The sequence below is a fragment of the Engystomops pustulosus genome, chromosome 3 (assembly GCF_040894005.1).
Source record: "Engystomops pustulosus chromosome 3, aEngPut4.maternal, whole genome shotgun sequence".
In the NCBI taxonomy this organism is placed as follows: Eukaryota; Metazoa; Chordata; class Amphibia; order Anura; family Leptodactylidae; genus Engystomops; species Engystomops pustulosus.
The window spans coordinates 173260732-173282192 of NC_092413.1; the positions used below are offsets into that span (position 1 = coordinate 173260732).

Here is a 21461-nt window from a genome sequence, read left to right on the forward strand (position 1 = left end):
TGGCTGATTTTGTATGTCAGTAGAGATGTTGTAGTGGAGATGGACTGACCGAGGCAGGTCATCATTATGGAAAGTGGCCGATTGGTGATGGCCAGGAAATGCCCAAAGAGTATTTGGTTAACTAATAAGGACAATTTTTACAAAAATGAATGCAAAGTCCATAAAGGCAGAATTGCAGACATGGCAGTGCATACAAACTGCTCAGGGATCACCACTAAGTGCATTTGGTTTTATTTCACAAGGTAAAAAATACTTTAACTGGTGTTATGGGACACAAAGTCTGTTGATGGTAGGATATGGCAGGTTTATTCCATCAGCAGGTAAGTGGACATCATTTAGGTTCATTTCTTAACAATCAGTATTAGAACCTGTTTAATCTCCGTCTTCGGATTTCTTCTAAGGACGGTTCCCGGGGCCCTCTATGGCCTGAAATAAAATGGAAAGCAAATGTTACTGAGCACATCACACTGGGTGCCCAACGCTCTCCTCCTAACCTATTTATGCACACCTCCAGCGTGCATTAGATAACATATCCCGCTTTCCCATTCCCCTTCCCCAAAAACGGTGACTTTACAGAGCCCTCTGTGACTCTTGCACATGCGCAGTTGGTATCTGTAGCACGCAGCCGGCTGCTTTGTGTCAGCAACACCTCTAGCGATGCCAAGTGCGCATGCACAAGAATTGGAAAAGCGGAATGGGAGTGCGAGACATGTTATCTAATGCAATAGGAGACTGCGGAGATCCCTCTGTGACTCATTAGCATAATTTTTGGACCAAATCACTCTGCCTACACAAGATAAGATGGTGTCTCAGCATATTTAAAGCAATCTTAAAGGGTAACTCCCATGAAGACAGGATTCTTAAAAGTTATCAGCATAACAAAATAACACATTCTCTAATTCAATGTTATTAACAAAAATACCGTACATTTCACAGATATAATTCCAGTCTGACACAATTTTGATTGCCCCTGGATCCAATTCCCAATCTTCTTCTGACTAGGGTCGGGCATGGCAGATTCTTCTCCTGTCTGCTCCCTGCAGGATCTCCCGCCCCGGCATTCCAAGAGGAGCTCACACAGATACAGAGACGCTCACATCACCGTTCCTGCCAGCAAGCAGCATGTGAGGAGCCTAAATTTACAAGCTACTGACAGATAAGATCTATATAGCAGGGGAGAGATGCATATAGCAGTGCACAATGTGTGTGTAATGGGTCAGTTATCAGAGCTGGGGAGTATCATTGTGTATTATAGGCATCTCATAAATCTCATCATCTCTGATCTGTCTCATCTGGACTTACAGTGTGAAAATTCCAAGATGGCGCAGTAGCAGGCAGCTGCCAGTACCACTGCTCCTGTTTTTTTGCCTTTTTTCCCCCTATTTCCCCCTGTACCTTCTTGGCTGTTCTCATCTACGGACACGGAGCCAGCACATCGGTGAAAGGAGCGTGCCTGGATCACCTAGGCCCGCACCATCGCATAGGTCCGAGGCCTGTAACTCACCGCAGCCTGGCACCAGGGCCTGCATCATCGCCGGACCTCTAACAGAGCCAGTCTGCGCCACTGCCGGGACCAAGGCACTTGGCCACCAAAGCCTGCACCGCCGCTGCCTGACCCGAGGCCGGTAGCGCCACCGCCTGACCCGAGGCTCGCACTGCTGCCTGACCGGAGGCCCGTTGCCGCCTAAACCAAAGCCTGCACCGCCATTGCCTGACCCAGGACCCGCACCACCACCGACTTACCCGAGGCCACCACCGCTGCCACCTGACCCTACACCCGCACCACCGCCACCTGACCTGAGGCCGCATGGCACCAGGATCTGCACCCCATCGCCCCATGCCAGCAGACGCCATGGTCACCAACCACCCCGGATGCGGCCTCCTCTCCATATTGCAGCGGCTGCCTAGGGCTGAGGAGAGTGCACCCGAAGGTCTAGGCACCCTCGATGGTGAACAGCCCCACATGGTCCACCAGCATCCCTGTCGGTCTGGGCTCAGTGGCACCAGTGGCCATGTTCTTTGCAGGCAATGTGTGTATGAGCTGCAGCCTCTCAGTAGACCCCCCACCTTCACTGTGGCATCCCCTCCATCAGCAACAAGCGAATCATTGGCAGCAGTGCTCCAAGGCGCAGGACTGAGTGCAACAGCGCCGGAACCGGATCCTGGCAGCCAAAAGCACCGGACAGCGTCATTGGAGCACCTGAAATGTAAGTGATTGCATTCGGTACCTTACTGCTAGTCAGGAGGAACCAGTACCAAGGCTTCAGCGGTAGCCAGCACCAGGCAGCTTAAGTGCTAGTGGAAGTGTTGCTAGGGGAAATGTCCAAAAAGCTAACTACAAGATAATTTCACCAACACCATTATTGTCACTGTATTGTATTTCGTATGTAATCTTTCCCCCGATATACAATGTAATGTGGTTGTGTCAACTGTATTGTGCTGTATCGTATGTGTATGTTTGTATACAACTAAGAAATATAACCAAGGAACGAGCAACACACAATAAAGACGCGCCTCTCGTAGTGTTTGTATGTAACTGTAACGTTAAAATTTATTTCTAATTGTATATATTAATTGCCGGGACACTATGTACAAAATAATTTCTCCGTAGGGGATCAATAAAATATGATCTTATGTTATCTCTATTTCTATGTGTCAGATACTGGTACAATGTTCAGGAACTAAATAAGAGTGTATATAAACCCTGGACCCTGATAATCTAACCACATTGTCACCTCACAGAACTACTGGGATTATAATGTGTCTGCTTAGAGAGTCCCGGCCCACACCCTGGAATCCTACACTCACCATCACTGAGTGATAGGAGCTAAAACAGCAATAAAACACAAAATTGTAAAGTTGTCCAAATTCTCTTTAGTGTGTAAACATCACTTAAGTATTCAAATTTGAGAACTTTCTTTCATGGGAAAACCCCTTTAAGGTATGTGTGGTTTAAAATACTGTCTACCAAGTAGTAGATTTCCTTTAACTCTCTGTATCTCTGATGTCTGTAGCTCACAGAACCACAAGCCTGATTTGATCTGAAAGATGAGATTCTTATCTTTGATAAGGCAAACAGGAGAGATTTCACATAAAAAAGGGAAATAATAGGAAGCACATGCCATATCCTATATGAGGCGGCTAGTAGTTTAATAGGGAGTGGGGGGAGAGATCTGGTGACCTGTTCCATTTAACTTGCAATCCTCTTCTTTGTTTGCTCCCTATCATAGTTGGCAAAGAAATATGTGTGCACTGTGCGAGTCTGACCTGTGTAAACCTGACCTAAAATTATCTTCAATGTTGAAGGCAGTATTTAGTAGCAGTTAGGTCAAAAGTTGTCCGCCCCTGCACTTCTGTAGCTTGGCCCATCTGTTTGATGCACCCTCTATGCTGGGTACACTGCTACCTAAATGAGGAAAGGGTGGAAGGCCATCTGCAGGCTAATGCTGAGTCAGCAATTTTCAGGCCGTTTATCTAGAAACTCCTGTTAAGTACTTGGATTTGGCTTAATGCAGGTCAGCCAGAGGAAGCACTTTATTAATGAGCCACTTAGACTAAAGTAGCAGAACAGCTTTAACTAAACTGTAATTAGCTGGTACTGCAGGGCAGAGTCCAGCAGGTGGCGCCAGAGTTGCTTGCACTTCAGGCGGGCACCAGAACTAGGACAAATGCCAGTCAGCAAAGCTTTCCACATAGTAAGCAGAATTAGGCTTATTTTGAAACAGATGGGCCCTACAGCAGCGGCTGCAGCGAATGTTATGGAGTTGTTTATTGTCTGGCGGGTTTCGAAATCAGGGATTTACTCTGCAACATCCAGCAGTTTCTGTGTCACATCAGGGTTCAAACACTGGGAGGGAAAGCTCTTGGGATCCCCCCCCCCCCACATTCTCTAATTAACCCTTTGCGGTACAAGTTACCATCTAAATATATAACACTTACATAAGAAAGCAAATACTGCAGTGCACCTACCTACATACAATACACACAATTAGAAGAATTTTCCACATTTTATGGTGTCATATTTCAGTCTGGAAGAGGACCTGTAAATGCTTTTTGTTGAATAACTTCTTAAATAAATGAAAAGACCGAATATATATATATATTATTTATATTTTACTGATATCCAGTCTGTGTGCATAAGAGATCAGTATAAAATCTATGTGTATCCAGACAGAACAATTGCCAAGGCGCCTAAGAGGAGCACAGACGAAGGTGATGTACACACCATGGGGCAGATTTATCAGAAGTGACCTAAGGCAAGACTAGACAGGCTTTATCTACATTCACACGACCGTTGAGGGAGGTATACATGTCCCCCATGGGCCGGCGATACGGTGATCGGTACAAGCACACCTGATGCAGTCAGTACAGGGTGACAAGGTCTGGCTGCTCCTGTTCCCTCCCGGCACTGATTATAGACATGAGGACAGGGAAGGGATGGAGAGTAATGTGCATCTGTAACTTTGGGCAAAGAAATTCAGGAGCGGTCTACTATATAAATGAAAACTTTGTTTTTTAGAAGTAATTGTTGGGCCTAACTCCATAAGGAAATTCTCGATTTTTCTCTCTTGGTTGCCGGTTTAAAAAATCGATAGGATGTCCACATCATGTTCTGCTACATATTGATATTATATAGACATATATCACCCGGGCGACACTAAGGTTCCATCTGTGACAATGTTCATAGTAAGCCGCTGTTACCTACAGCGATGTGCCAGCAGAGTTTGGCAGACACATTGCTGATGGGGCACAATTCTGCAGATGTGCCACAATTAATATTTGGGGGGCAATATCCTGCAGGCATGTGCAGTCACCGTGTGTCTAGAAGGATTTCCATAGAATCTGGTAATGTCCCTTATAGGAGAAAGTCTTGTTTGTGTCTTGGCACAGAAGACATAAATGATATTCATACGTTACAAGCTGTGCCTCTTGACACGCTGATAAAGCTTTCCATCTGGGATGTTGGCAGAGCACCCAGGCAGATTTACTTTAAAATCAAGTGGCCAATAAGCGTTGTGCCCGGCGGGCAGCATTTATAGACTACATTGGAAAGGAAGGAGCATTGCTTGGATGTTGTGTCTTTGATTTTATTACATCATTTCTGGGCAAATCTTTTTCATACACTGCATTCAGCAATTTAAGTACGCCGTGCAATAGTAACAAGGATACCTTAAAGGGATCGGCCACTATCCCTCATGTTTTTTGTAATGTGTGTATGTATGAGTGAGGAGGACAGGATAATAGTTAATTTACAAATATGCATTAATTTAAAGTTCTACTCCACTTTCTTGATATGTAAAGTGAAGCCTCCGGTCTTAACCTCATCAGCCGGACATTCCTGCACATAAAATGACTCTAGAAGGACGGTCATGTGATCTCTTTCTGTCCATTAGCAATAGCCCTGCCAGGACCTTATGATAGTACCACTGTCAAAAGCAACTGCACTGAATCATAAGATACTGAACTTGCTGCATTAGTACCAGGGACGATTCTTGACTTCTTGCTGCCTGAGGTGAAAATAGAAAATGCTGCCCCCCCCCCCGACTGAACACACTATTCCACACATAAAGCATCATTTATATAGTGCCCCGAATAAATTATAGTATCTACAGCACCCAAAATTTATTATACATGCCAAACCCCCTGAACTACAGCCCCCTGCTAATTTATATACATATCTGTTTTATATATCTATAGTTACCCTAATTTAATTATAACAGCCCCCATATACATACTCTAAAATTACAATATATAAAGTACCCCAAATAAGGCCACCCTGTTTAATTAAAATTCAGCCCCTATATACTGATCCCGCATAGACCGTGTATAGAGCCACGCCCAGGAGCACACAGCCTCCCCCAGTATACACACAGCCTCCCCCAGTATACACACAGCCTCCCCCCAGTATACACACAGCATCCCCCCTGTATACACACAGCCTCCCCCCAGTATACACACAGCATCCCCCCTGTATACACACAGCCTCCCCCTTGTATACATACAGCCTCCCCCATGTATACACACAGCCTCCCCCAGTATACACACAGCCTCCCCCCAGTATACACACAGCATCCCCCCTGTATACAGACAGCCTCCCACAGTATGCAAACCCTCCCCCCAGTATACACACAGCCTCCCCCCTGTATACACACAGCCTCCCACAGTATGCAAACCCTCCTCCCAGTATATACACAGCCTCCCCCTGTATACACACAGCCTCCCACAGTATGCAAACCCTCCTCCCAGTATACACACAGCCTCCCCCAGTATACACACAGCCTCCCCCCAGTATACACACAGCATCCCCCCTGTATACAGACAGCCTCCCACAGTATGCAAACCCTCCCCCAGTATACACACAGCCTCCCCCCTGTATACACACAGCCTCCCACAGTATGCAAACCCTCCTCCCAGTATATACACAGCCTCCCCCTGTATACACACAGCCTCCCACAGTATGCAAACCCTCCTCCCAGTATACACACAGCCTCCCCCCTGTATACACACAGCCTCCCACAGTATGCAAACCCTCCTCCCAGTATACACACAGCCTCCCCCTGTATACACACAGCCTCCCACAGTATGCAAACCCTCCTCCCAGTATACACACAGCCTCCCCCCTGTATACACACAGCCTCCCACAGTATGCAAACCCTCCTCCCAGTATACACACAGCCTCCCCCTGTATACACACAGCCTCCCACAGTATGCAAACCCTCCCCCCAGTATACACACAGCCTCCCCCCTGTATACACACAGCCTCCCACAGTATGCAAACCCTCCTCCCAGTATACACGCAGCCTCCCCCTGTATACACACAGCCTCCCACAGTATGCAAACCCTCCCCCCAGTATACACACAGCCTCCCCCCTGTATACACACAGCCTCCCACAGTATGCAAACCCTCCTCCCAGTATACACACAGCCTCCCCCTGTATACACACAGCCTCCCACAGTATGCAAACCCTCCTCCCAGTATACACACAGCCTCCCCCTGTATACACACAGCCTCCCACAGTATGCAAACCCTCCTCCCAGTATACACGCAGCCTCCCCCCTGTATACACACAGCCTCCCACATGTATACACACAGCCTCCCCCCAGTATACACACAGCCTCCCACAGTATGCAAACCCTCCTCCCAGTATACACACAGCCTCCCCCTGTATACACACAGCCTCCCACAGTATGCAAACCCTCCCCCCAGTATACACACAGCCTCCCCCCTGTATACACACAGCCTCCCACAGTATGCAAACCCTCCTCCCAGTATACACGCAGCCTCCCCCCTGTATACACACAGCCTCCCACATGTATACACACAGCCTCCCCCCAGTATACACACAGCACCCCCCCTGTAAACAGACAGCCTCCCACAGTATGGAAACCCTCCCCCCAGTATACACACAGCCTCCCCCCTGTATACACACAGCCTCCCACAGTATGCAAACCCTCCCCCCAGTATATACACAGCCTCCCCCCTGTAAACAGACAGCCTCCCCCCAGTATACACACAGCATCCCCCCTGTATACACACAGCCTCCCCCCAGTATACACACAGCATCCCCCCTGTATACACACAGCCTCCCCCTTGTATACATACAGCCTCCCCCATGTATACACACAGCCTCCCCCAGTATACACACAGCCTCCCCCCAGTATACACACAGCATCCCCCCTGTATACAGACAGCCTCCCACAGTATGCAAACCCTCCCCCCAGTATACACACAGCCTCCCCCCTGTATACACACAGCCTCCCACAGTATGCAAACCCTCCTCCCAGTATACACACAGCCTCCCCCTGTATACACACAGCCTCCCACAGTATGCAAACCCTCCCCCCAGTATACACACAGCCTCCCCCCTGTATACACACAGCCTCCCACAGTATGCAAACCCTCCTCCCAGTATACACACAGCCTCCCCCTGTATACACACAGCCTCCCACAGTATGCAAACCCTCCCCCCAGTATACACACAGCCTCCCCCCTGTATACACACAGCCTCCCACAGTATGCAAACCCTCCTCCCAGTATACACGCAGCCTCCCCCCTGTATACACACAGCCTCCCACATGTATACACACAGCCTCCCCCCAGTATACACACAGCACCCCCCCTGTAAACAGACAGCCTCCCACAGTATGGAAACCCTCCCCCCAGTATACACACAGCCTCCCCCCTGTATACACACAGCCTCCCACAGTATGCAAACCCTCCCCCCAGTATACACACAGCCTCCCCCCTGTAAACAGACGGCCTCCCCCCAGTATACACACAGCATCCCCCCTGTATACACACAGCCTCCCCCCAGTATACACACAGCATCCCCCCTGTATACACACAGTCTCCCACAGTATGCAAACCCTCCTCCCAGTATACACGCAGCCTCCCCCCTGTATACACACAGCCTCCCACATGTATACACACAGCCTCCCCCCAGTATACACACAGCACCCCCCCTGTAAACAGACAGCCTCCCACAGTATGGAAACCCTCCCCCCAGTATACACACAGCCTCCCCCCTGTATACACACAGCCTCCCACAGTATGCAAACCCTCCCCCCAGTATACACACAGCCTCCCCCCTGCCATGACACCCCAAGAAATAGTAAAGTTTGTAGTTGCCTCCATCCCCAACGCTCCCCTGCAGCTCCTTGCCCTCTTCTCCAGCAGCCACTGGCAGCGGCGTTGTCTGTAGCGACACAGATGATGATGTCAGCGCGTACACCGGCCTGTGTCCTCCATAACGGTGCACACAGGGGTGCTGTGCTGCACCGCTCTGCCTGTCAATTAAGGTGCCTTTAAGGGTTCGATGTAATAGCATTTGGCAAGACTATACTACCAGCAATTTCCATGGGATAGGGCCTAACTTGGTGATCAATGGGGGTCTCAGTGCGGAGACCCCCAGAGATCGCGAAAACGAGTAGGACACCTTGCCGCTCTGTCAGACTAATGGAGCAGACGGCTGTGGCGCTTGGCAATATTAGCAAACTGCTGTCAGTACAGACTTGCCAAATGCAATTACATGGGCACCCTAAAAGCACCTCAATTGACAGTGCAGTGCAGCACAGCACGTCTGTGTGCACCGCTCTGCAGGACACAGGCCGGTGTGCGCCCTGACATCATCACGCACATACAGTTACCTTTTTAAAAACATAACTTTTAAAGTTGGTAAAACACTAGGTGTTACTATACAATTGCCATGGTGAGTGATGTATGTCACTCTCCTTCTATGGAGGTCTCATGGTGGTGTGCTTTGTAACCTGGGCACCTTCCTGGCGAGTGCAGGCACCGTGCACCCCAGAGCTGTGAACATGATGACTGCCCACACCAAAAAAGAGAGGACAAGTATTTTTCCTGTCTGCTGCTCAGGTAGTCATTTCCTATGGACGTTGACAGGATGAACACCGCTTACCCACTGATGTCAGACAGGCCAAAAGCAGAGAGATCACAGTCCCCTGCTTGCGGCACGCCAAATACAAACATTTGTGTGCATGTGGCCTCAGTCAGTGGGGTCAGACATTGTAGTGAAGCCCTACTGAAAAGAAATTTGAAAAAGAAATTTTGAACATATTTATAAATTTCCATAAGTAATAACAGAGGAACAGCATAACGTAGAGTTTTAAGATAACATACTCTAAAATGAATTTAATGTGAAATACATAAAGCTCCTCTTTAATGGGCTACATATCAGTGTTGTGAATGAAGTGGTGGGATTAACCTATAATAGTACCTTCCTATCTGAATATTGGCATTTCTTATGGTCTAAGTGTTTGGAGTGGATAATCGCTCTTCTTTTCCCCGAAATCACTCTGCGCTCATTACAGACCCCACTCTAATGCCGAGGTCTGCTCCCAATAAAAAGCAGATTCATGTTTAATACTACAAAATCCGTTAAGTGGGAGACTGCACTACAAGGAAAACAAGAGGAGGACAGCAACACAGTTATGAAAACACACACTAATAAATGGCATGTTTGATATTTCCAGGAATTAAAATATTTCTCCTGGGTGTTAATGAAGGTAAAAAGAGATTCATTTAACGCGGCCCCCAAACATTTCACGACTTGGATGTGGAAAAATGTTGTTATTGGAATTAAGACAAAACATGCATTCATAGAAACAGCCTTTATTTTCTTAAGTTACAAGAGTTGCCAAAATTCAGTGCAATGAAAAAAAAAAATCCCATATTAGTCAGTGTGGCAGGGTCAGCGGCTGTGAAAACGCATGCTATCATTTGGGAGAGTATTAAATCACGATGGAGCCCTGGCCAATAACAACAATTGCTCAGCACAGCGCTCGTCTGATTTTGTCCTAAAATAATCTAATAAGAGCTCACATTATTTTCGCGGTTGTGAGAACTGCGCTGTGTAATATTTACTGACGTATCCTATAATTATATCACAATTGTTCATTTAGGTCAAACAATGTCTACAAATGGACAAAGAGGTGTACACAGCCCTACGCTACTAGTCATGGCCACAATAAGCTTCCACTGGCCATGGCTAGTAACAATGTGAGACAATTTACAAGATTGGCTGTTCAATCACCAATCCATCCATACGTCCAGGTAGCACGGTCAAACCTGAACTGAAACTACAGGTCCGCTTTTTTCCACTTTATCTTTTTAACTCTGATATTTGCCACATACAAGTTCCTGCCCCCTGATCCCCAGGCACATTTACTATTTAACATGTATTTTCCCGACTAATTTAAATCCTCCAGTCATAAAATCCATACCTGGATCATTCAGACTCTCCCTTATGGCTCGTTGCAGCTGTTCTTCTTCATTAAGCCCTCCAGTGTACATGTCATAGGCCCCCGGAACACTGGTTTCTTGGAACTGCTCCCCTGGATACCTGGCATTCCCTATGTGAACAGTGTTCAGTGTTTAGCTTTTTCATGTTATTTTTTAAGCATGTACAATAACCTGCATAACACACAACACTTAGAGCCTTCCAGGCGTACAGCAGTAATAACAAGGAGAACAAGACAGATAAAACCCAGTGTGATTTGAATATTTACAAGTCACAATTTTCGCCAACCATTACGATGTACAGATATGGGCAAAGTATGCAGGTGAGTGTATTAATAAAATATTTGTTTTGATAATTCACAGATTTCTATTCTTAGAAATGTTTTATTTTTTCATTGTAGACTTTTTATCATTAATTTAGTGAATTTGTATGTAAGTCGGAAGCGGTATATTTTATAATTGTAGCTCTGGACAAATTTTTTTTTTGTCATGGGAACCAGCATTATCAAAAAAAGTTAATTACAGACACCTTACAGCTGATCAATGCAGCCTGGGAATAAGGGTGGATTCACATTGGCACGTGTGCTGCATGTCCATCGGGCATCCGTTGTGTTTTCTCTCCATTGTGTCTCTGTGATGCTTTTGTCTCCTTGTCCACTAAAAAAACAAACCTAACACCTGGTTTCTCAGTCTCATCACTTAAAGAAACTGACCTGTCATCAGTCCTGAAGTGAAGGTCACAGTGGGCAGAGAGGTCCGTCTGTAAGTTGGGTGTCATTAAAGGGGTTTCCCCATGAACGAAGGAAGTTCTCAAATTTTAATCCCCTAGTGATGTTTACATAATAAAGACATTTTTTTACCCCCTTACTTTACATTTGTACTCAGTTTTGACTACTATTTTAGCTCCTATCACACAGTAATTGTCAGTGTAAGATTCCAGAGTGTGGATGGGGATTCTCTAAGCTGACACTTCATGATCCCTATAGTGCTGTGAGATGCTGTGTGCTGACAATGTGCTTAGATTATCAGGGTACAGGTTTATATACACTGTCATTGAGCTTCTGACCAGCCTATTAGAAAAAGAGAGATGATGAGATCCACGAGATGGATATAACACAAAGGGGGTCATTTATCTTTAGTCAGGATATTTGTACGTGCCTTTGCTTGTATTTTCCGGGTTTGAACTTATATGATTTATCTTAGAGGTTGATCTACAGGCAGCTAAGTCTATGCGTTTTTTTTAATTAAAAAGTTGCAAAATAGTCTGAAAATCTTCTGTAACTTCTTCTAAAGTTTTTCCTACGCCTGGCCAGGACTGGAGTTTATTTGCAACATTTTAACCATGAATTGTGCCAAAATTGTGACTTTTTCTTACGTTCACATCTGGATTTTAAAGACCTATCAGGCGCAACACTGAAAAATTCTTGCGTGGCTAACTTTGCGAGAGTGGAAATGTTTCAAATTTAGGCACACATATATAAAATGTGCCAAAAAGGCACAAAAATAAGAGAAAAAAAGGAGAAAATTCTAAGATAAATGACCCCCGATGACACTCTCCGCTCTGCTAACTCACCTATAACACACACAGAGCCCTGCTATATGCCTCCCTTAAGATAAAGACTTTATCTGTCTATAGCTGGTGGAGTAAGTCTCTGCAAACTGCTTACTGGTAGAAAGTGCCCGTGTCTGAGCTGGTCTTGTAATGCAGGAAGGGAGGCGCAGGAGGCAGAGAGAACTGCAGTGTGCAGACAAGAAAAGCTATTAATGAGAAGAATACGATCATAGTCTGAAGATTTATGGTCGTATCGGGGACCGCCTGTGTAGGGGATGCGATCTTAACAAAGTGGTGTTAACAGTATGCAGATGATTTACGGCAGCCATATAAACCACACGAACCAAGGAAGCGAAAGACGTACATCACCAATGGTAAATTTAAATTTGTTAAATTTAGGTCCAGTTTATACCTGCGTAAAACCCTCCATTAATGTCCATTGATTTACATTTTAATGTTCGGTTGTATCACTGTAGAAATTAAAGGAAATCCAAACGCAGGTGTGTACTGGACCTGAATGTACTACTTTCTGTGATGAAAACAAAACAACTGCAGACAAGTGATCTCTACAGAAAAAATGCATTTAATGCATTTGCCATATGTAAACATTTCTTCAATTGGATGTTATTAAAAAAATGTTCTTGTGTGAAGATAATTTCTCATAAATGTAACAATGTTGTCCCTTAGAAATGAGATAGCTTCCTCGGATACGACCACCTCACATTTTGGCAGCCGTGGCCAGACATGCGCTATTGAGCCCTACCTGACCATCTGGATTCAGCGTTCATTACCACAGGACGTCTGCAGGACATACAGTAAATCCAGGACATTTACAAATGTACAAAACATTTACAAAAACCTTTTGTTTCTTCCTGCAATTCCTCCAGCGGAAGTGGCTGTATTCGAGGAAGCTATCTTGTTTCTAAGGGACTATATCACTACATTTATGAGAAATTATCTTCACCCAGGTACATTTATTTTTAATAACATCTGTTGAAGAAATGTTTACATATAGCAGATTAATGAAACAGAATATGAATACCCAGACTTAATACCCTTTAAGTTTCCAAAGAAAGAGACATAGAAATGTAAAATAAAATGTACCGATAGATCAATATGTATTTTAAACAATAGCTCATTCTCTAACAACACCATGGGGCAGATTTACTTACCCGTCCCATTCACGATCCAACGGCGTATTCTCTGTGGTGGATTCGGGTCTTAAGGCGATTCACTAAGGCAGTTCCTCCGACGTCCACCAGATGTCGCTGCTGCGCTGAAGAGCATCGGAACGCACTGGAGTACACCGAGCCGGGCTGAATGAAGGTAAGCTCGTGCCAAGCGACACTTTTTTTTTAAAAAAAATGCAGCGTTTTTTCCGAATCCGTCGGGTTTTCGTTCGGCCACGCCCCCCGATTTCCATTGTCTGCATGCCGGCGCCGATGCGCCACAATCCGATTGTGTGCGCCAAAAACCCTTGGAAATACAGGGAAAATCAGCGCAAATCGGAAATATTCGGGTAACACGTCGGGAAAACGCGAATCGGGCCCTTAGTAAATGACCTCCATTCTGTTTAAATGGTCACTTTGTATATAATTTACTCATGAATAATATCATTTGTGATTAAAACTTCTTACCAGAATAGGTGAATCTCTGTTGTCTTGCTGGGCGTTCATTGGAGAAAAGGGACACTAAAAAATAGAATAAAATAATAAAAACTGATCGTTACTGTTTAAAACACTCGTGCATGCTGCTGACCGACTGAAGATTTATAAGGTAAATAATGGATACACACAATTCACATTTTCATTTATCCTAATGATTAAAGGGAACCTGTCACCAGGCACCTCATTTTCACTAAAGACAGGTTGTAGAAGCCTATCACACCTGAATTGAAAACTTGCCTTTATGCTAACTTACCTGGCTTCCTGACAGAATCTTCTGTGTAGTCCCAGGGGTTGGGCTTTGGTTTTGATGCATTTCAAAAAACAATATGGATTTGTCTGTGCGGCAGACTCCTCAGCTCTCAGATCCAACCTTAGTGCTCTTGTACAGCTCCTCCCTCCCCCACTAATGTCAACTCACCACACCTTGAGCTGTGGTCCTGTGAAGGAGTACAGAGGTGGGGGCTAACGCTGAGGAGTGAGCAGCACAGGCAAGTCACATGTTTTTTAAATGCAGCCAAATCAAAGCCAACCCCCATGACTCATCACAGGATTCTGCCAGGAATGAAAATGCTTAAAGAAGGCAGAAAGGCAGATTTCCAATGCAGGTGGGATGGGCTTCTACAACCTGACTTTAGTGAAAATGAGGTCTCTGGTAACAGGTTCCTTTCAAGGGGATAGTTTTTAGCAATTAATATAAATTGCTGTGACCCATTCCCAAAACAATGCTGAAGCACAACTTGCTCGAATCACCCGTTACTCAATTGACATAATTTTGCTAATGTATCAAGACCCTACATTTCAAGTTGTTCAGGTTTTTCTAGCCCTGGGCAATTGGCTTATACTGTCCTTTAAGCGTTGTGTAGCCACACATTTACCCTGTGGCCTAAGTAGAATTCAATCAACACAATTTTCTGGAATTTAGACTGGGAAGTGCGTTCATTAGAAAAGCTTAGTATCTCTATATCTTATATTATACATAATGGGGAAATATACACATTTCTGATGGCAGGCATGTGTTACACGTGTTATTCTCATGGCTGTATTTTAAATTTTCATAACAGCAACAATTTATTTTTTTTGCTGTTTTGTGCAGGCATATTTTGGAACCCTGTTTTATGGATATTATAGTGTAAGGCCCATTCTACACTTGCGAGTGTGATGCGATCTCCCGGCCCCAATGCTGCAAACCGCGACTGAACTGACATGAGTTCAGTCCCGGTTTGCAGCGTTCGGGCCGGGAGATCCCGGCAGCATGCACTCGCAAGTGTAGAACGGGCCTAAGAGTGAACACTAGAGATGAGTGAGCACTAAAATGCTCGGGTGTTTGTTATACAATGCAAACTTTTCCCGCTCGAGTGCTCGTATCGAATAACGAACCCCATTAAAGTCAATGGGAGACCCAAGCATTTTGTTCACTGAAAGAAAACATTAAAAGAACAGTGATGAACCATAAATTACAGATGTTTACAGATGTTTTCCTTGTAAGAACACATTGAAAGAACACTATTCTTCACATTGCAGGTGTTCACGTGTCTTCCGATAAGTTAGGAGATGTGCGCGAACATCTGCAGTGTAAAGAATAGTATAAAAACAGTGAACACAGGACCATTTAAGTGCAGAACACAATGAAAGAACACTATTCTTCACACTGCAGATGTTTGCGCACATCTCCTAACTTATCGGAAAACACGCGCGAACACCTGTAATGTGAAGAATAGTGTTCTTTCAATGTGTTCTTACAAGAAAAACATCTGTAAACATCTGTAATTTGTTGTTCTTCACTGTTCTTCAATGTTCTTTTGTTAACGAGCAAAGAGCCGGTCCGAATATGCTAATACTCGACCGAGCATCAAGCTCGGATGAGTATACTCGCTCATCTCTAGTGAACACTCATATACTGTGTTTCCCCAAAAATAGAACAGGGTCTTACATATAATCTATTTTGCTCTGAAAAAAATGTTAGGGCTTATTTCTAGGGAATTAAAATTTTTTTACCAAGAAAAAAAAATCCAAATTAATTCACTGCTTTTACTCCAGAAACAGGCGTAAAAGCACCGATAAATCTCACTTTACAAAAAAGAATGTCCCCTTAATATCATAAGATATTATCATTTCATATAACAATAACATTGGGGCTTATTTACTAAGGGTCCCGTGGACCGCACGTTAGTCGGATATTCCGGCGTTTTCGGATTTGCGCCGCTGGGATAGGCATTTAGAAGGGGATTTTGGCGTACACAATCGGATTTTGACGGCTTTTATGAGACACAAATCGGGGGGAGTGCTGTCAGACGATCTGACTGATTCGGACAAACCCGCAGGATTTAACTTTAAAATTGTGTCGCAAGCCAAGCACTTACATACACCCGGAAGAAGAAGGACCTGCTCAGGGAAGCGTCACATTCAAGAAATCGGGCGCACGATCTTATTGAATCGCGGCACAGTGTATTGACGTCGGACAATGCATTTTTGGGAAATCCTCTGGACCGGGTAAGTAAATGTGCCCCATTGTCTTCCTACATGCCACACACAGATTTATTTATAGCCAAAGTTACAGTCGGGAGTGACAGCTGCAAATGAAAATTGAGCTGGCGACGGTATCTTTAAAAGTTAATAACTCCACATCTATAACACCTAGAGACACAATCCTTGTGTGAGATTTATTGGGAGATTCTCCTCTTTAAAATGCTTTCGGAACTTCTTTCAGAAGTGTGTCCCCTGTAAAAAGGGCTTTTCTATGGAGTAGGGCTGATATTTAAACCCTTCTCTGAAAAGGCTGAAAAATCTTGATAAAACCTTTTTTTCGAGGAAACACAAAATTTTTCTAGATTGCGAGCGTTCCTGGTCCTCCTTCCACTTATACCAATTCAGTATAATTTTGTGTCTTTGGTAATTACTTAGAAAGTATGTGAAGACCTCATTGAATGTACAACATCATGGTGCCTAAATTTTTCTCTATAAATAATAATGATATATTTTATTTTAAAATATTTTGCAGAACGAAGATGGCGAACGTATTGTTCTACACCGTTGTCTATTGGGAAGGAGGCTTAAACAGTCAAGAAAAGAACCAGATCAACATGGTCATCCGAAGAGCCCACGGGGAGTCGCTGCATCCGCTAGAGGAAGTGTGGAAAACCAGATGTCTTAGGAAATTTGATGCCATTGTGAAAAGTGGCAGCCACCCACTACACGACACAGAGCGACACAAGACATCACTACCACCAGGTGTGTTGCCCTACCACGGGGTTCCACAACACCTTCATCCCAAAGGCAATAGAAATATTTGACCATACGGCGGTTAAAGCGAAGGACTAAGTCACACCCTCAATCCCCCTCCCCACCCCCCAAAAATTAAGGTAGTAAGTGTAATATTATTTGTGTTGTTTATTATGTAAAACACTGGTCATGCCTTGCCTGGATTAATGATGCACAAAACAATTTCCCAAGGGGATACATAAAGTGTTATTCTATTCTGTATTAATCTGGGAACCCCCTTCACATTTAATAATGGCACAAACTGACAATGTGATCCCTGGACCACCCCTGTTCTACACAGACTGCAAACTTCTTCCAATTTGGCAGACAATGTAAGCATGTAGATAAAGCAGTGAAATGTTTTCCTCTATGTGCAGTACACGTGTCTCCTCCCTCCTGACTTTTTGCACTATAGTTTGTTTAATGTTTCACAATAGGATGACAAGGACCTGCCAGCCATATGTCTCTCATCACGGGCTGAATAAAAGAGATTCTTACCGCTGTATTCAGTGACTGTAGACACTGTAATTTATTTCCACTTAAACCATTATGTTCTCTAAGCCATGTTCAGCTTTATTGTCCTTTTTATTATTGATTCATCATGCCAATCACTTTGTGTGCCCACAAGGTAAACTCCGTAATCATAACCTCAAAAGTGAAATATTCATTTTACCTACAAATGGCTTGTGATGAATGACAACTACATCATTAAGCTCACATCTTTATAAAAGACTATTGCATTCACAAGAACAAAGATTTTTACCTGCAGTTCTTAGAATTGTCCTCAGAGGTCCATGCGTATACAACAAGCCAACCAGTATCCCAGAGAGATGTCCAACAAAGGATGTGCTAGAAGAATAAATGATGCATTTATTGAATGATTGACAATGGTAAACTTAAGAGTGACCACAGTAAGTCTTCATACTTCAATGTCTGAAAGGGTACGCAAAACTCTTTTACACAATGATTTATGTTTCCATAGACAGAAGGCTTACAGAGGAAAAAAACAACAGTGCAACTAGAAGCTCATTTGCATACAACCCCCTCATGGGTGACCTGTCAATTAAACTTACCCACACTAAGTAAACATATCTTTAAAAACTGCTATTATATAGCTATACAACTATCCCCATATTGTTCTTCCAATGCTGTGTTCCACATTTGGCCCTATTTGAGTGTGATCATTGTCTTTTTTTTAGCAAATTCCAGGATATTCATGTTCTTCCAGCTCAGCCACATTTTCAGTTTTCTGATACTGGCTTCCTAAAGAGAATTCCTTAGGAAGGAGGATTAAGTAAGTTGAGAGAGATTATGACTCTTTGAAGAAAAATCAAGTCGTTCATTCCTCAGGAGTTGTCTTCAGCGAGTCACACATTCAAAGTCTCTCTAAGAAACGATCTAGCAGAGCCAAGTTGGCTCAGTTGAAGAAAAAGCAAGTCCCTTAACAATCAGGGAGCTGGAGGCACAATTAAGCTTGCAAAAGCATGTAGGTCCTAGAGCTTTCTCCATGTGATCCTTTTTTAAAACCCAATAAATAATAATAATAATAATAATGTTTATTTATATAGCACCATCAAATTCCGTAGCGCTTTACAAATCATAGGGGACAAATACAACTATATTACATTACAGTCATATGGAACAATAGGAGTGAGGGCCCTGCTCACAAGAGCTTACAGACTATGAGGATGAGGGGATGACACAAGAGGTTGTATAATGGTCCAGCCATTCTTTATAAGGGAACAGTATAAAAGATTCTGCTGCTTGAACCAGCCATCAGCCGCCATCTTATTTATACAAGGTCCTAGATGAAAAAGACTGCAGAGAAGCCTGGAGCTTGGTATATATCAGCTGTTTGCCGGATAACAGATGGGAGATAGGACATAGGATGGATTAGTAAAGGGAGAGTTGACGTTTCATGCAGTTAGCGAGTGTGATAGGCTTGCTTAAAGAGATGGGTTTTAAGAGCACGTTTGAAGCTTTGGAGGGTGGGTATTAGTCTGAGAGTCCGGGGAAGGGCATTCCAGAGAATTAGAGCAACTCGGGAGAAGTCCTGGAGATGTACATGAGAGGTTCAAATTAAGGTAGAGATTAATCTAATATCACTGGCAGATTGAAGAGCATGGGAAGGATGGTAGACTGAGATGAGAGAAGAGAGATAGGGAGGTGCAGCATTATTTAGAGCTTTGTGGATGAGGGTTATTATTTTAAAGTGAATACGGAAGGAGACAGGCAGCCAGTGCAGTGATTGGCACAAACTGGAGGCATCCGTGTAGCGTTTGGTCTGAGAGACGAGCCTGGCTGCTGCATTAAGAATAGATTGAAGAGGAGAGAGTTTAGCGAGTGGAAGACCGATTAGTAGGGAGTTACAGTAGTCTAGTCGAGAGTGAATAAGTGCAACAATTAGCATTTTAGAGGTTTCAAACGTTAGAAACGGTCCGATTCTGGAGATGTTTCTGACATGCATCCGGCAAGAGCGAGCAAGAGAATAAAGAAAGTGTTTGTGCCATGGGCTCCCTAGAAGCAATAGGCCCTGGGTTTCCATCCAAACCACTCATTTTATAATCTGCTACGGAATCTTCTAAAATGACAGGTTTCTGGGATATAGTAAATGTATTTCTAGAAAGCTTATAAAGTGGCCTATACAATGCTTGTTCTACTTGTATGGTGGGAGCTGGTACATTCCCATTGGGAAAGCTCCATAAAAAGTTCACAGTACATATTCCCTGTGGCACTCTGCCTGTATTCTTATGTATAGACACTACTAGACAATGGTGCAGATAAGAGGGGTCTCATGACACTGAGCTTGGCGGTGAAGCCTCCATCATAGTGTCAGCTTGTTGACATCATTACATGCAGTGGCCTTTCTACTATCAATCTAAAAAGAACAGGCAAGTACAACAAAAAAGAAGAAATGTAACGGCACGGCAGCTGCTCAGATATATTTTTTAAGTGCTGCTCTCAAATGTTCAACCACAAATTAAAGTGGTCTTAAAGAAAATGAATTGAAATTGTATCCATATAATTATTACCATGAGACTTATGGAGGACCAATCACCCCCACGCTCTACTAATTCCAGCACAGTTGGGATTTTCTCTATAGCCACCACTGTTCCTGTGCCTGTGCCAGGGCATTATCTTTTTTTAAGGTAGGTAAAGACTTAAGAAAGGTCGATTTGGGACCCTAAACCACAGGTCCATAAGGACATGTAGTTGGTTTAGTGTCACAAATTGACCTGATAGGTCTTATTTAATATAGATTCCCTTTGACCTAACTCAACTTCTTGAAAATGAGTTTTCTGTAGTCTTTTTTCCTATGCATTTACTCATAATCCCTGCATGTGTATACATATTAGATACAACTATGATCAATAGTAATGGCAGTCACAGTGAATCATCATGAGGGTGCTACCTAGGTTTTATTCTCATGGACAGTGGAAAGTTTAGCTCTAGTCTGAAGGACACAGAAGATTCAGATAAGTGAAAGTTTGGAGGCTAATAAAGCTCCATAATGTTTAACGATGTGCAGAACAGTAAAACTTTATGATTTTGACAATTGTACTACTGTTGCTTTGATGGCCAAACAAGATGTTCTCCATCAGTACAACAGCATCTCCTTACAAGGCAGATGTGAATAAAATATAAATGTGCTCCGGGTGTCATCATAAACGTAAATGAGCAGTAACCATAACTATACCAGTACAAGAAAGGCAAAGATCTAATTAGAGGAATGATCTGGGTCATAATTACAAAAAGAACACGCAAAAGGATAACATGCATCTCATACTGATCCTCATTTACACAACCTTTGTGAAGCCTTTTTTTGCACTCCCAGTGTATACACCAGGAAGGCGTATGTGCATATACATAGATATTTACTGGCTGACGGTCGCATGCTCTTTGTCCTCTATTGCATATAATATGTTGTATACTGTGAAAAACACAGGCTGGCGAGACATAGCAAGCTACGATTTTCCATACTGCATCTCCTGCTGAGCAACGCATACGCTGAACAGAGGATGCACAATGTTACAATTGTCCCCCGGCCTCTACTTAGCGCACGTTCGTTATAAGGACAGTGACATCACTGGGGGGGGGGGGTTTCAGGGTAACATCCTGAAGATCGGCAGAAGCCAATCACTGAATGCTCAATCCTCCTCCTGCTTTTTCGTATCTCACTGTATGTAGGGTTGCACCGATACCAGAATTTTGAGTGTGATAAGAT

The 21461-nt window shown here is 44.0% G+C and overlaps 1 protein-coding gene and 1 long non-coding RNA gene across 3 annotated transcripts in view; one reads left to right on the forward strand and one right to left on the reverse strand.

Annotated features, from left to right (window-relative positions):
* Positions 1–201: 201 nt before the first annotated feature.
* Positions 202–21461, reverse strand: part of RHBDD1 (rhomboid domain containing 1) — a 42570-nt gene continuing 21310 nt past the window's right edge. For both annotated transcript variants that reach the window (XM_072143047.1, XM_072143048.1), the window contains exons 4-7: positions 18000–18085; positions 13949–14002; positions 10744–10872; positions 202–426 (exon numbers count right to left, since the gene is read on the reverse strand). In XM_072143047.1, the coding sequence (XP_071999148.1) occupies positions 362–426; positions 10744–10872; positions 13949–14002; positions 18000–18085 (334 nt within the window). In that variant the 3' untranslated portion in view covers positions 202–361. The remainder of the gene's footprint in view (positions 427–10743; positions 10873–13948; positions 14003–17999; positions 18086–21461) is intronic.
* On the forward strand, positions 10811–17350 carry LOC140122312 (uncharacterized). The gene is made up of 2 exons (XR_011854308.1): positions 10811–11082; positions 16977–17350. It is a non-coding gene; the product is annotated as an uncharacterized lncRNA (long non-coding RNA).